The sequence below is a fragment of the Alexandromys fortis genome, unplaced genomic scaffold (genome assembly GCF_014885135.2).
Source record: "Alexandromys fortis isolate MF-2015 unplaced genomic scaffold, M_Fortis_MF-2015_v1.1 scaffold_32, whole genome shotgun sequence".
Lineage (NCBI taxonomy): Eukaryota > Metazoa > Chordata > Mammalia > Rodentia > Cricetidae > Alexandromys > Alexandromys fortis.
Window position 1 is genome coordinate 7107344 of NW_026067938.1, and position 16074 is coordinate 7123417.

A 16074-nucleotide genomic window follows, 5' to 3' on the forward strand; every position below is an offset into this window, starting at 1 on the left:
CGGCAGTGGAGCTGATGCTACACTGTTTGACCTTACTGGCTCTCAGCTGTCCTATCATCTGCAAAACAACAGGACTGACATGAAGTACAGCATTTTCAGCATTTCAGATTTTGGAGCAGCTAATCTTTCTAATGTAGAGATCCCCAAACTTTCCTGACTCCTTGTATCCAACAAAGGGTCTCTCTCAAACATTTAAAAAAATAACCCCAAGGGCGGTGGTGATGCACGCCTTTAATCCCAGCACTCGGGAGGCAGAAGCAGGCGGATCTCTGTGAGTTCGAGACCAGCCTGGTCTACAAGAGCTAGTTCCAGGATAGGCTCCAAAACTACAGAGAAACCGTCTCAAAAAAAATAATAATAACCCCAAACTGGGTTGTGGCGGTGCTCACCTTTAATCCCAGTACTTGGGAGGCAGAGGCAGGGGGATCTATGTGAGTTCGAGGACAGCCTACGTCTACAATGTGAGTTCCAGGACAGCCATAGGTATACAGAAAGACTAATCTAAAAAAAAATTAACTAATTAATTATTTCGTTAAATAACTAAACTAATAGTTATTTAGTTAAATAACCCACAGTGCCTCTGCAAGTTTGGTGTGCTACCTAGGACACTAGGGCCCATGATTCTAGAGTCTCATGCCCAATTAAAGAAACTTCCCCTACACTCAAAGAAAAAAGAAAAAGAAGGATTTATATATCAAACTTGTTTATGTAAGTTTATAAAGATGAGAAATTGTAATGTTGTTGTTGAAAGTATGTATTAATACTGTTTTTAAAATATGAGTCTTTCTGTTAATAATCTGAAATACTAAAAAAAATATTGCTGAGAATAGAGTTTGTCATCATAGTAGAACACAGAATAAATCTTGTAGTATTTACCAAAATTCATAGCTCTAACATATGTGTGGGTAAACATAAGCATATTGTGATGGCTATTCATGGTTCTCAACCTGACTACATCTGGGATTAACTAAAACCCAAGTGACTAGGTACACCTGCGAGGGAGTTTTTCTCAATTAAAACCATTTGAAGTAGGAAGACCCCCACTTTTAATCCAGATCTTAGGAGGTGGGAAGATCCACCTTGAATATGGACCACACCTTCTGCTGGCAGCCTGTATAAAGGACATGGAAGAAGGAAGCTTGCTCTGTTTGCCTGCTTGCTTGTGCTGGCAAGTCTATTCCTTCACTGGCATTAGAGCTTACGTCTTTGAAATCCCAGTATGTGGTGAAGACCAGCTGAGACATCTAGCCTTGTGGATGGAACTACTGGATTCTCGAACCTTCCGTTGGTAGACAGCCACTGTTGGACAAATTGGACCACAGCCTGTAAGCTATTCTAATAAGTCCCTCCAGTGAATATATATTCTATATTAAATATATATAATTTTATAATTATATGTAATATAATTATAGATAATATGTAAGATATATGTAATTATAAAATAATTATATTTTTTCCTATCAGTTCTGCTCCTCTAGAGAACCCTGATTAATATACATAGTATAATGCATTCTACTAAAAATTAATATATGCTTATCATTGGCATTCATAGGCATTAATTTTAGAACTTCCCCCTTCAAATGCCAAAATCCTCATATGTTCACCTCATATGTAACATGAGGTAGTATGTGTATATAAAATTCATTCATTTTTCTGTATAATTTAAATCATCTCTATATTATCTATAAATAATAGTTCATACAAAAGAAATATAAAAGTAGATATCCTGGTGTGCTATTTAAGGAAAAATAACCAAAAAAAAATCTTTATGTATTTAACACGGGTGCAATTGTTCTGCCTAAATAGTTTCTATCCAAGACTGGTTGAGTCTCAGGTGTGAAACCTGAACACACAGAGGCAGCAACAGCGTAAGAGCACAATGTGACTGACACTCACTTGGCAGATCATTGTCACCCCTAAGACAGGAAGCCTATGACACTTGTCCGGGCCTGCTGCAGGGAGCCTGTAGCAATGTGTCACTAAGCCACCTCTCAGCTGGGATAAAGCGGATGCAGGAACTGGAAGGGGAGCTCTGACTTCAGCCGATTCCTGTTAGAGCTGCCGTGGTCTAAAAGAAGTCTCCCCTAGCTAGGATGTTGGAGGCAGTCCAAGTTCCTCGAAGGTTTCTCATTAAATGGTTGGCATTGTCACCACTTTCAGCCCAAGCAATCGCAAACACTTCACAAGCTGTTGTCAAGCTGATCGGGTAGATAAATTGGCGAAATCCCTCTTCCTTGAAGCTCTAAGCCACAAAACATTTGTTCCAGTGCTGGGGGGGATGAATGGACATGAGCCACCCACTGGAGGGTTCTATTTCAAGTTCATCCGCAAAGAGAAACATCAGTTTCCTGGTGTCTCTTATGTGTTGATAGTTAACAATGCCAAGATGTCACACTGCATATAGAGTAATATATAAAAACTAGAGGAATATGGACAGAGGAAGCAGAAGACAGCGACGTGTGCCCTGCGTCCTCTGCAGAATACAGACTCTAAGTGGAGGAAGATAGTTAGCAGAAGCAATGCTCACTCAGCCTGTTTCTCTGAAGGAGCCAGAAGGCCATGTATAGTGTGCTCTGCAAACAGGAGGTCAGGATAGCCCACGGCACGTGGATGTAGAGCTTGAAAGAGAATTTACGTTACCTTTGCTCAGAAAATAGATTTCATTCATTTTCATGTGGCTCTAATTAACTTGAATTTTGTTTTGTTTCTTGTCTTTTTGTTTGTTTCTTTTGCTTCATTTTGGTTTTTAAGACAGGGTTTCACTGGGCTGCTTGGAACTCAGTATGTAGACCAGTTAGACTTTGAACCCATAGAGAGTCACCTACCTCTTCCTCCCAAGTTCTGGGAGTAAAGATATGAGCCACCACACTCAGATCTAACTTTTTAAAAATTTAATTAAATAAAAAATGACTTTCTTGTGGTGAAATATATATAACATAAAGCTAATCATTATGACCCGATTTAAGTGAGCTGCCTGGTGGCACTGAGTGGAATTCTACCGTAGTAGAATCAGCACCAGCATCCGTCTCCGGAAACTCTGTTCCTATTAAACAGCACTCCTTGGTACCCTTTACACCCACACATTCTACTTCTGCCTCTAACCGTCTGACTACCTGAGTCACCTCATATAAATAGACCCATACACAATTGCCTTTTGTATCTGCCTCTGTTACTATAGTATCTAGATTTACCCATAATGATACATAAAAGTTGTACATATTATGGGCTACCACATAATGTTTCGGTACATGAATATATTGTATCATATTCGAAACAGGGCAAACATGTCTGTGTTCTAAATCAAGACTCCAGTCTATGGAACCCCGCCATCCAAGGTCTTACTTAGGGTTACTAGCGCTGTTATGAATCACCATGAACAAAAGAAACTTGGGGAGGAGAGCGTTTATCTCACTCACAGTTTCGTATAACTGTCCACCTTCAAAAGCAGTGAGAGCAGGAACTCAAGCAAAGCAGAAACGGAGAGGCAGGAGTTGATGCAGAGACCATGGAGGGGTGCTGCTTACTGACTTGCTCCTCATGCCTTGCTCAGCCTGCTTTCTTATAGGACCCAGGGCCACCAGCCCGGGGGTGGCACCACTCATAGTGGATTAGGCCTTACACATTGATCACTACAGTCTTGCCCACAACCTGATCCTCTGGAGGCACCTCTTCAACTGAGGCTCCCTCCTCTCTGATGGCTTCAGCTTGTGTCAAGTTGATGTAAAACTCGCCAACCCACATTTAGGGTGGATCTTCCCACCTCCATGGCCCCAACTCAGAAAAATCTCTCACAGGTGTGCCAAGATGGTTGTTTACATGGCCATTCTAAATCTTATGAAACCGACAACTTACTGTCACATCTTTCCAGCATCCCTTTTGCTTAGTTCAAGGTCCCAAAAATCAGAATATATGCTAGAATTTAACTTTTTCCAACATTTGTATTAATAATAAGTTAAAATCTACACCAATAATAGTTCCATAAACTGTGGTCTATCCTTTTATGCCCCAGTCACCACTTACATGGCTGAAGTTGGATATGGAATTCTCAGCCTCCTTGGTACCTGCTCTAGAACAAACATGGTGATAGGCAGAGGTCAAGTTCCCACCCCCTCTCTTCCATCCCAGCCCTGTCACTCATTGCGGGGCCACACACAACTCTATGTAGACACCCTAGTTTCTATCCAAGCTCTATCCATACATCCTGATGGCCTTCAGATGTCAATGCCCTGGTGCCATTTGGACAATCACAGTGTGCCCTGTGAAGATGAACCCAGAGAAGAAGTTATGCAATACGTCAGGTCATTTAGATAGAGTTCTGTTGCCTATACCATGGGTCGGAAAAAAACTGTAAATCACAGGGGGGAGGGGCATACAGAATAGAGGGCCAGAGAGGCTCTATTTTAGAAGCACATGATCCAGAATAGAGTTCCCCCTGCCTGGGTCTGTGAGTAAATTACTCAGTCCTCCAGCACCACCATGTGTGTTAGTTTTTAATCTCAGCCACAGTGGACAGTTCCCTAGGAGCTCAGACTCCTGTGCTGCCAGCATCCCAACTAAAGTTAAACTTTCTAACGTAGGGCTGTATCCAGTATTGGAGGAGTACGCCTGCGTTCAAACACAACACAGAGATATGGAAGCTGGAGTGTCTGAAGAAATCTTCCACCAGCATGATGAGTCGTGTTTGTCCTTCTTGGTTGTCTCATGCTTCCTGCTTTCTGCCTCTCGATGTTAATTTTCCCCTAGACTTTCACCTCCAAGTGGTTACTTCAAGCTCTGCTTTTAGGGACCCTCAAAGAACAAAGGGAAAGAGCTGGGGACCTGGCTCAGTTGGGAGGGCACTTGCCAAACATGGACGAAGCCCTGGGTTCAGGCTTTAGCCCCAGATCAAAGTCAGCATGATGGTACTTTCCTATCATCTTAGCGCTTAGGTAATAGAGGCAGGAAAATCAGAAGTTCAAGATCATCCATGTCTACATAGTGAGTTCAAGGCCAGCTTGGGCTACATGGGACCAAAAAATAAAAGAATAAACCTCAGGAAATGGAGGGACCAGTTTATTCCAAGTACAGCAGAATCCTCATAATGCTCATTGCAGTCCCTCACCAGTTCTGATCTGGGTTTTATTTGTTTGTTTAGTTTGTTGTTTTAAGTTTTTGATTATCTATTATTGTTTTGTTTTGTTTTTAGACAGGACCTGGCTGTGTAGCCCAACTGGCCCCAATTGCTTGATCTTTCTACCACCGTCTCTCTCATTTCTGGGATTACAAGTATGCATCGCCATGCCCAACACTGTCGACAATCTTTTAAGGACTTGGATTAATATAAAAAGTATTTTCCACACATTTATATTATAACTTAACTTATTTAAGAGATTCGAGGGATTTTAAAGAATGAGCTAACACACATATAGGGTGGGTCTTCCCACCTCAGTGAACCCAATCTAGAAAAATCTCTCACAGGTGTGCCAAGATGGCTGCGCTCACAGCGATTCTAAATCTTACCCGGCTGATAGAACAGAATGAGAATGGTCCCCCACACTTGTAGATTTGAATACTTTGTCACGAGGGAGTAGCACTGTTTGAAAGGATTAGGAGCTGTGGCCTTGGAGAGGGTGAGGCCTTGTTGGAGTGGGTGTGGCCTTGTTGGAGAAGTGCGTCACTGGGAGTGGGCTTTAGAGTTTCAAAAACCCAAGCCAGTCCGTGTTTCTCTCTCTCCCTCCTCTCTACAGATCTGGGTGTAGAACTCTCAGCTACTTCTCCTGTACCTGATCAAATGGCTTTCTTTATGACAATTGTCATGGTCATGGCGTCTCTTCATAGCAATAGAACAGTGACTAAGACAAGACCTTTTGTTATTTTCCCTATATTCTGTTCTAATTTTTTTTATAGATCCTTACTTTCATGGTTAGCATTGACCGCCATTGACTGCTCATACAAACCATACAAGAACAGAAGCCGAACAAAGAAAGAGCTGTTATTAATTTTGGTATCAGATATCCTAATGAAGGTGGGGGTGCAGCTAGGCCCTGGTTACAGTTGACTAAAGACCTGAGGACACACAGAACAGATTTCCCTAAACCAGTGTTTCTCAGCCTGTGAGTTGAGACATTTTGTGGGGGAGTTGAATGACTCTTTCACAGGAGTTGCCTAAGACCATGGGAAAACACAGATATTTACATTATTATTCATAACAATAACAAATTACTGCTATAAAATAGCAACAAAAATATTTCATGGTTGGAGGTCAGCACAACATGAGGAACTGTATTAAAGGGTTGCAGCATTAGCAAAGTCAGGAACCATTGTTCCCGACAGTTCCAAAATTTGTGAACATATTATTATAGTAGTCAGGCTTCTGTCAGAATTTAAGCTTCAGAACAATCACTATGAGAAGGGAGGCAGAGTGGGGTCCTGAGAGCTCTTCCTAGACTCTGCTTCTGCCTGTGTATGTCACATCCATCGCTCCTGACCTGGAGGTGACCCTGCTCATATACTGTGTACCTTCACACTGTAAAAGCTAGGGACTGGATGGTGTCAGAGAGTGGCTCAACCAGGGGAAAAACATCAGTCTCAATGCTGGAAGGAAACTCAGACCAACCCTTCGGTTGGCTATGGCAATCTACTGGGTAATATACATTTGGGAAATCCAATGCTAAAACTGTCAGGTATATCACAATTATTTGTTACTTAATAGTACCTTTAGTGTTCTAATGTAAAGCAACAGTTGTTTTTTCCCAGTTTATTATGGACATGAGGCTTACGAATTTGATTTTATTACCTGTGCTTCCCCCTAGTGGAGAAGAGAAGATGTACATTCAAGGGGGCCTGGCAGCCTGTGACAAGCTGATAGTTATCATACATTATAAACAATTCAGTAACTTTATAGAAGTGGCCTTTCTATCTAGACATTGCAGCTATGACTAACACGTGCACGCCCGTGTGTGTGTGTGTGTGCATGCGTGTGTGTGTGTGTGTGTGTGTGTGTGTGTACTGGAAATTTTTAATCTCCATGTACAAGGTTGTTAAAAATATGCTTTAAACATAATAAAAATTATTCAATGAGTATTTATTGAACTAATTGTGCTAACAATCCCAGATCCTTTGTGTGCAAGGATCATCAATGCAGGGACTTTGATGGGAGGGAGTCGCATTCTTGCCCTAGAATGAATTAACAAATCATTGCAATGTTATGTAAAGCACAAAATGCTTGTAAAAGCATTTTGATATTCTGTTCTCTTCTATCTGCTCTCCTCAGCCCCCCTCCAGATGACACAGGTTCAAAAGTTCTGGCAAGGAGTGGTGGCTCCTGCATGAAACTCTACCTCTTCTAGGCTTCATAGTAAGTTTCTTTAAAAACAAAACAAAACAAAAACAAAAACAACTTTTTTTTTAAAGAAGCAAAGAAGCAGTCAGTTTTAGAACATTCTGTTCTTTCTTGTGACACCCAAACCAATACCAAGTCTATCACAGTTTCTCCCACCTCCCCTTTTTGGGTACAAACACCGTCCTTTCAGTCTGTGGGGAATGGTCCAGGACCTCCTTCACCAGTGCATCAGATCTTGGGCTGGCCAGGTCCTTTACATAAAATGGCACAGAGTTTTCCCAGGACCTTGGGATACTCCCCCAGATATGTTAAATCATCTCTGCCTTACTTACACTAACTACTGCAGAGTAGATGCTGTGTAACTCCTTGTTGTGTGCTTAGAGAACAATGCCAATTTTAAAAGAAGCCTGTGCATGTTCAGTACAGATCCAACTTCTACTTTCAAATATTTCAAATACGATGTTGACTAAATCCAGGAATTCAGAACCTGAAGATGCAGAACGTCCCCTGTACCCTCTGAAGAACCGTGTCATCAAATGTACCCTCCCTTGCCTGAGGTCAGCCTGAGGTGATAAGATGTAACGTTCACCAGACATTTGTGCCACATCCTCCAAAACCCGTTAAATTTACTCTATGAAGAGCTTTAAACGCATAAAACCAACACAGATGACTTTTCATCTTACTAGTCATATATTTCTAAAAACACGCAATACCATCACTTTATCCCTTTTTCCCATAAACCCAAGAGATATCAGGAAGAGAAAAATAACCCAGAGATTCCAGGGTTTATTACACAAAAACTATCACAGAAGTAAAGCTTCAGGGCCTGGAGAGATGGCTCAGCGGCTAAAAAGTACTTGCTGCTCACAACCACTCCAGATCCAGGGGATCGGATTCCTTCTTCCCAGGAAGACAAGTAGGATAGGTGGAGTTTTTCTGTGTCCCCGTAGTCGATCCCGAACATCGACTCGGAAACTTATCATTAATTATAAATGCTCGGCCATAGCTCAGGCTTGTCTCCAGCCAGCTCCTACAACTTAAATTAACCCATTTCTATTAATCTATATGCTACCCTGAGGCTCCTTTTCCTCATCTATGAACTTCCCCAAGTTGCTTCTTCCGGCTCTGGACTCATCGGACTCCGCCCCTATTCTTCCCAGCATTCTCTCTGCCCCAAAACTCCTGCCTAGCTACTGGCCAATGAGAGCAGCACATTTTCACAGTGTACGGACAGATTATTCCACATCAATGTAGTTCACATATACACACGCAGCAGCACTCTTTTTTTAAAAAAAATATTTATTTATTATGTATACAATATTCTATCTGCGTGTGTATCTGCAGGCCAGAAGAGGGCACCAGACCTCATCACAGATGGCCGTGAGGCACCATGTGGTTGCTGGGAATTGAACTCAGGACCCCTGGAAGAGCAGGCAATGCTCTTAACCTCTGAGCCATCTCTCCAGCCCGCAGCAAGCACTCTTACACATAAATAAATCTTTTAAAAAAAACGAAGAAAAGAGCAAATGTTCACAATGCCCAATGCTGTAGAAACTGCTTGGAAGCATGATAATGAAGCAAGATGAACTGTGTAGCAGACAACATTGTGAGGAGAAAATGCATGGGATGTGTGAGCTTTGCGAGTCCCACACAACACAACACCGGAAAGAGGCAATGTGGGCTGAGTGTACCAACAATATCGATGCAGTATTAACAATAACTCTCCCATACGAGTACACAGGCTCAAACCTGCTTGGCTTCTATTCTAATTCTGTGGATAAGGCAAACATCCGTAACCAAAAGCCCCATGGGGGGAAATGGTTTTATTTTCCCTTGAACTTTGAAACCAGGATTGCTTGTTATTTTACACAGCATCATCTCAGACCAGGGAACCGACTCACTGCCGAGGAAGTGCAACAGAAACTAAAATGGATCACTGCTTCCTGGGTCACGCTTAGCCTCCTCATACAGCCCAGGACCACCTGCCCAGGGACTGATGCTGCCCACAGTGGAAGGGGTTCTCCCGCCTTAAATAATAATCAAGATAATCCCTCACAGACATGCTTCAGGCCAGTCGGATCTGGGCAGTCCCTCAGTTGAGACTCCCTTCTCAGGTGATGCTGGGCTGTGTCAAGCTGGCTGCTAAAGACGACAAGGAAGATGAGATCAGGTAAGATTGGGCATGTTCGGTAGGGTGTGGCCGCAGACTCTAATACGGTACCAGAACGTGTTTATCTCTAGGAGAGGATGAGAGGAAGAATGCTTTAGCTTCCAATAGCTTGGGTTAAGAGGATGGAAATAATTCGGAGCCATTTGGAAAGAAACTAACTGAAATGAAAGAAGACAAACCTCAAGATTGTATTTAATTCAGAATCATTTAGAAAGTGACAATCAAGCCCGAAGATGTGACAATCAGCTGGGCAGTGGTGGCGCACGCCTTTAATCCCAACACTCAGGAGGCAGAGGCGGGCAGATCTTTGTGAGTTCAACAGCCTGGTCCATAGAGTGGGTTCCAGGACAGCCAAGAAACCCTGTCTTGAAAAATCAAATAGAGAGGAGGGAGGGAGAGGAACAGAAGGAGAATAGGAGGTGGGGAGAACCAAGGCATGGGCATGTCCCTCAGTGGTAGAGCCCTTTGCCTGGCACACAAATACCTCCTTTGACCCTTGGCCCTGAAAAAAAAGTCCTGTGGGGAAATTCTATTAAATATGACTTGTTTGATAACTTATATTTGATGGGATAAGGCATGGGGGCCTCTAAAATCTGAGCATTCAAGGCCCACCATTAAATTATTTTCAATAATCATTGTGCTCCGCAGAACTGTAATGCGGGGTAGGTTTATCTTCCTGTGGAGTGAGGGGACACAGAAAAGGCCACCGGAGGATGAGAACACTGGGTGTTTCCTAAAACAGCTACAAAGTGGGTATGTCTCAGGTCAGACGGACATCACTGAGGCGAGGCTGGAGAGATAATTTATACTTTGGCTCAAATGTAAGATGTTAAAATATAGCCGACAAGAACAGAAAAGATAGATATAAAATAAGGGTGGGAAACAATCCGAGGAAAACCTGGCCTGATCTTCAACATCCACATACATGTACACACATGTGTGGCTCACGCACATGCGCACGAGCACACATGCACACTAGCACGTACATAACACACACACGCACACAATTATCTAGGAATGTCTCATCACTTTAATATACTTGATATGATAATGAGCACGAGAGGCTCTCTAAAAGAATGCGTACGAGTGCCTAGGACCTACCATAAATAACTTAAATGGTCCATAACTCCTCTATTAAAGGAAAAGGGAATGCTGGGAAGATTTCTCTTTCACTGAGTTACTACAACAACAACAACAACAACAAAAAATCATTGCTGTATTAGATGTTAAATGTTAAAATGAATGTATCTCCTTTTACTTTAGTTCTTTCTGTTAAGTCAAGCCTCTCATAGAAGCAGATTGCTCAGTTATGCTAATTGCTCATTTCCCTCTGGCTTGGGCAGTTTGCCTTACGAGGGGGACACAACCCCGACCAGATCATGAGTATATAAATGTTTAATTGATTCAACTTCTCATTTGAGCAAAGGAGAGGATCTGATCCATTCTCTGGGGCTCTACACTCGAAAGGTGTGTGGAAGTACCGCAGCCCTGGACTGGCTAGTTTTATGGCAACTTGACACAAGCTAAAGTCATCTGAGGGGAGGAAACCATGATTAACAAACTGCTCCTGTAATATCCAACTGTAAGGCATTTTCTTAATTAGTGATCAATATGGGAGAGCCCAGCCCATTGTGGGTGATGCCATCCCTGGCCTCTCCCTATGAGCCTTGGCCTGCCTGGAATTCAGTATATAGACCAGGTAGGTTTTGAACTCATGGAGATCCATCTGTCTCTTCCCCCCAAGTACTGGGAGTAAATGTAAGCCACCACAGTAGGCCCTAGCTTTTTAAAAATTTAATTTAAAAAACTTTTACTTTGGGGCTGGAGAGATGGCTCAGAGGTTAAGAGCACTGACTGTTCTTCTAGAGGTCCTGAGTTCAATTCCCAGCAACCACATGGTGGCTCACAACCATCTGTAATGAGATCTGGTGCCCTCTTCTGGTGTGCAGGGATATATGCAGACAGAATACTGTATACATAATTAATAAATAAAAACTTTTAAAAATCCTTTTATTTTTTGATGGTGAAACACACCTAACATAAAGCTAATCATTATGACCCTTTTTAAGTGAGCTGCCTGGTGGCATTGAGTAAGACCACACTGTAGAAGAATCAGCACCACCATCCGTCTCCAGAAACTCTGTTCCTATTAAATGGCTCTCCTTGGCGCCCTCGCTCCCAAGACACTTGTCGCACATTCTACTTCTGCCTCTAACTATTGGACTATCTGAGTTACCGCCTATAAGTAGACCCATACAGCAACTGTCTTTTGTCTCTGCCTCTGTTACCAAAATGTCTAGGTTCACCCATAATGATACATAAGTTATACATAGTATGGGCTACCATGTGTTATTTTGATATACAAATACTCTACATAATATTCAAATCAGAACAAACATGTCTCTTCTCATTCGAGACTCCACTGTGGAACCCTGTCATCCACTATCCTATGCTATTATGAGTCCTATTGCTATTATGAGTCACCATGACCAAAAGAGACGTGGAGAGGAAAGGACTTATTTCACTCACAGTTCTGTATAACTGTTTGTCTTCAAAAGCAATGAGGGCAGGAACTCGAGCAGGGAAGGAACCTGGAGGCGGGAGCTGATGGAGAAGCCATGGAGAGGGCTGCTTACTGGCTTACTCCTCACAGTTTGCTCAACCTACTTTCTTAGAAATAGAATTCAGTACCACCAACCCAGGGAGGGCACTACCCACAATGGGTTGGGCCCTCCCGTACTGATCACTAATTAAGAATATGCCTTACAGCTGGGCGGTGGTGGCGCATGCCTTTAATCCCAGCACTCGGGAGGCAGAGGCAGGTGGATCTCTGTGAGTTTGAGACCAGCCTGGTCTACAGAGCTAGTTCCAGGACAGGCTCTAAAACCACAGAGAAACCCTGTCTCGAAAAACCAAANAACCAAAAAAAAAAAAAAAAAAAAAAAGAATATGCCTTACAGCTGAATATTACAGAAACATTTTGTTGATCGAGGTTTCCTCCCCTCAGATGATTTTAGCTTGTGTCAAGTTGACGACATGAATCTAGCCAGCCCAGGGCTGTGGTACTTCCACACACCTATCGATTACGGGGCCCCAGAACATGGATCAGGTCCTCTCCTTTGCTCAGATGAGAGGCTAAGTCAATTAAACATTTATACATACTCCTTCCTCCAGGTTCTTTCCCTGCTTGAGTCCCTGTCCCCACTTCCTCTGATGATGAACTGTGATTTGGAATCATAAGCTGAATAAACCCGTTCCTCCCAGCCCACTTTTGGCCACAGTGAGTCACTGCAGCAGTAGAACCCCTGAGACAAACCCTCAGCCATCAGAGGAGCTCCTTGGAGGATCGGGGATCACGGGAGTCCTTGCCATGGCTGCGAGCATCGTTGTTTGTTCCCGTCAGCGAGAGAAACTGTTCTCTGTGCACACTACACTTTGAATGGAAAGTGTGGGGAGTATGGGTGGGGTTCCTATGCCTAGGCAGAGGTCACGTTCTTAAAGGCCTCAGAAAGCCTCCTGATATCTGTGCCTTTTGGAAACTAGAGGAGCCCATTTCAATATTATAAAACAGAACAAACAATTACTGAGTAAAGCAACCAGAGAGAATGCAGTATTGTACGGTCAGGCTGGGTTTTATAGACTAATATTCCATAGCACTAACAAGAAGTAAATCTGTGCTGAAATGTCATAGTTAGAAGTTGGGACCAAACTAATTCAAAGTGGGTAGGGTTGTAGTTGTCATCTAGAGCCAGCGTGTCTTTGCACCCTGCAAATCCTTGGGCCCATCTCTAACACAGCCTAGCATAGGTCTCTGTCACTTAGCAGCCACAGAGAATGCCAGTCCCTTGGTGTGCAAAATGTACCAGTGTTTATCTCTATTTTTATCTCCACTTTCCCACTGCGTCAGAAAGGGAAAGTATAGCTTCTGTGAGTTGGTTGTTATACCCCCAATATTCAGGGAGTTTTTGTTTTGTTTTTCTTTTGTTTTTAACCTTGGGCTGTTTAACTGTCACACACACCCAGGTGAAAAGCAAAGGTGTGAGGGAGGGTTTCCTTGGGTGACTGTCACCCATGAGAACAGGGTCCCACACGGAAGCATTTAAGTACTTTGTCAATCAACGTGACAGTTAACGGATAAACTATGTTTTCTTTCTGAAGACACGATCTCAGGGATAGTCCCTAGGTCCAGGGATATGAACAGAGAAAGTCTGATTTGGGCCTGGAGTGGAAAATCCCTTCCGATCAATGTCATGAGTCATTGACTAGACCAGAGCGCCAACGTCCTGGGGTTGCTCAGGTCCTGCACTGCTGGCATTTCTGATGGTTTTTGCATCTGTCTTCCTGAGCAGAAGATGTGGGCAGACAAACGCCTCCTGGGAGGTTTTCTGGTACTTTCCTATGACAACAGGATAAACTTGCTTGGGGGTGCTGAGGAAGACAACTGAGCAGAACAAGAGTAGGGGTGGACTCTCAGCAAAAAAAAAAAAAAAAACCAGATCTATTACTTAACCCTTGATTTAGGATTCTCTAAAGTGACTGAAACATATATGAATTTATTAGATCAACTTGAGTAATATAGTTGAAATAGGAATAATAGCCGTTTCCTTCATGAGAGATCAAGAACCTGGTAGCTGCCCTGTGGTTCTGGGGATGGAGCTTCAGAGCCCATGCCTGCTAGGGAAGTGCTCTGCCACTGAGCTAGCTCTCCAGCCTTGTAGGAGCACTGGGGCACTGATGGGTATGTTGGCCCATTTTATGTCAGCTCGACACAAGCTGGAGTCATTTGGTAAGTCACTTGAGCAACGTGCCTGCATAAGGTTGGCAGGGAGGGGGGCTCTGTGGTGCACTTTCTCCATTGGAGATTGATGTCCCATTGTGAATGGGGCCATCCTTTGCCTGGTCCTTGGTAAGCCAAGAGAGAGCAAGAAAGTAAGCAGCAGTTCTCTATGGCCTCTGCTCCTGTTCTTGCCTCCAGGTTCCTGCCATGACCTTCCTCAGACTATAAGTTATAGGGAGAAATAAACCCTTTCCTCCCCAAGCTACATTTGGTCCTGAGTTTGTTTGTTTTGTTTTATTTTTATTGCCAGTTCTGTTTGGTTCTATTCTGGGTCTCTGGACTACACAATCTCTGCCTCCTGGCTCTCTGGTTTGTATCATGGGTGGACTCTCTCTCTCTTGTGTTATGGGTCTCAAGTTGGATCAGTCATTGTTTGGCTGTTCCCATAAATTCTGCATCACCTTTATCCCCGGCACATCTTGTAAGCAGGACAAATTGTAGACCGCAGGTTATGTGGCTGGGTTGGTGTCCCAAAGTCTTGCCTGGTTACAGAAGATGGCTGGTTCGGGCTCCATGTCCCCCATTGCTGGGAGTCTTATCTAGGGTCACCCTCATAGATTTCTAGGAGTTTCCATTGCACTAGGTTTCTAGCTCATCCCCAAAATGCTCCCTAACTCCTGGTGTCGCCCCAGTACTCTCTCCCTCTATTCTCCACCCCCATACACTTGATCCCTCCTGTTCTCACCACCACTCACTCCCAACCCCCCCACGGTAACTATTCTAGTTCCCTTTCCATGAAGATTCGTCCTCCTCCTTCATGTCCTCCTTGTTATCTATCTTTTTTTTTCTTACTTAGTTTTTATTCATAATCATAAACTTAACTCTGCAATCCAGCTAGACTTGAAGGGGAATGAGGAAAATATGGAACCCAAAGAACTTCAGTGAGAGCAGAGATTACAGGGTACTGCGAGCAGATGGGGCTGGGGTGCTCTCCTGAGCTACAGAAGGAATGGTCTGGTGGGTAAGAAGCCCGCAAGTCAAAAGAATTAGAGTTGTCCACAGTCGGAAATGGTGATCTTCTTGCTGGTCTTGCCATTCCTGGACCCAAAACGCTCCATGGCTTCCACAATGTTCATGCCTTCTTTCACCTTCCCAAAGACCACATGTTTGCCATCCAGCCACTCAGTCTTGGTGGTGCAGATAAAAAACTGGGAACCGTTTGTGTTTGGTCCAGCATTTGCCATGGACAAGATGCCAGGACCTGTATGCTTCAGGATGAAGTTCTCATCCTCAAATTTTTCTCCGTAGATGGATCTGCCGCCAGTGCCATTATGGCGTGTGAAGTCACCACCCTGGCACATGAATCCTGGAATAATCCTGTGAAAGGAAGAACCCTTATATCCAAATCCTTTCTCTCCAGTGCTCAGAGCACGAAAGTTTTCTGCTGTCTTTGGAACTTTGTCTGCAAACAGCTCGAAGGAGACGCGGCCCAAGGGCTCGCCATCGGCCGCGATGTCGAAGAACACGGCGGGGTTGACCATGGCTGCAGCAAGCGGTGAGAGGGGACAGCGGCGTCTGCAAAGCGGCCTTGTTATCTATCTTCTCCAGGTCTGTGGATTGTAGCCTGGTTATCCTTTACTTTACAGCTAATAACCACTTATAAGTTATAACCACGTGGTATGATGTATAAGACACACCATGTGCGTCTTTCTGGGTTGGGTCACCTCATTCAGGATAACTTTTTTCTACTTCCATCCATTTGCCTGCAAATTTTATGATGCTATTTTTTAAGTAATACCTCAGTGT

At 43.5% G+C, this 16074-nt stretch overlaps 1 protein-coding gene across 1 annotated transcript; it reads right to left on the bottom strand.

Moving 5' to 3' along the window:
- Positions 1 to 15175: 15175 nt before the first annotated feature.
- LOC126504838 (peptidyl-prolyl cis-trans isomerase A) lies at positions 15176 to 15850 on the bottom strand. Its single transcript, XM_050147391.1, has one exon. It carries the CDS (start codon positions 15807 to 15809, stop codon positions 15315 to 15317), a length of 495 nt encoding a protein of 164 aa, XP_050003348.1. The 5' UTR covers positions 15810 to 15850; the 3' UTR covers positions 15176 to 15314.
- Positions 15851 to 16074: the final 224 nt, after the last annotated feature.

Excerpts from the sequence above, each read along its gene's own strand:
- LOC126504838 (XM_050147391.1), bottom strand. The coding sequence starts at position 15,809 with ATGGTCAACCCCGCCGTGTTCTTCGACATCGCGGCCGATGGCGAGCCC.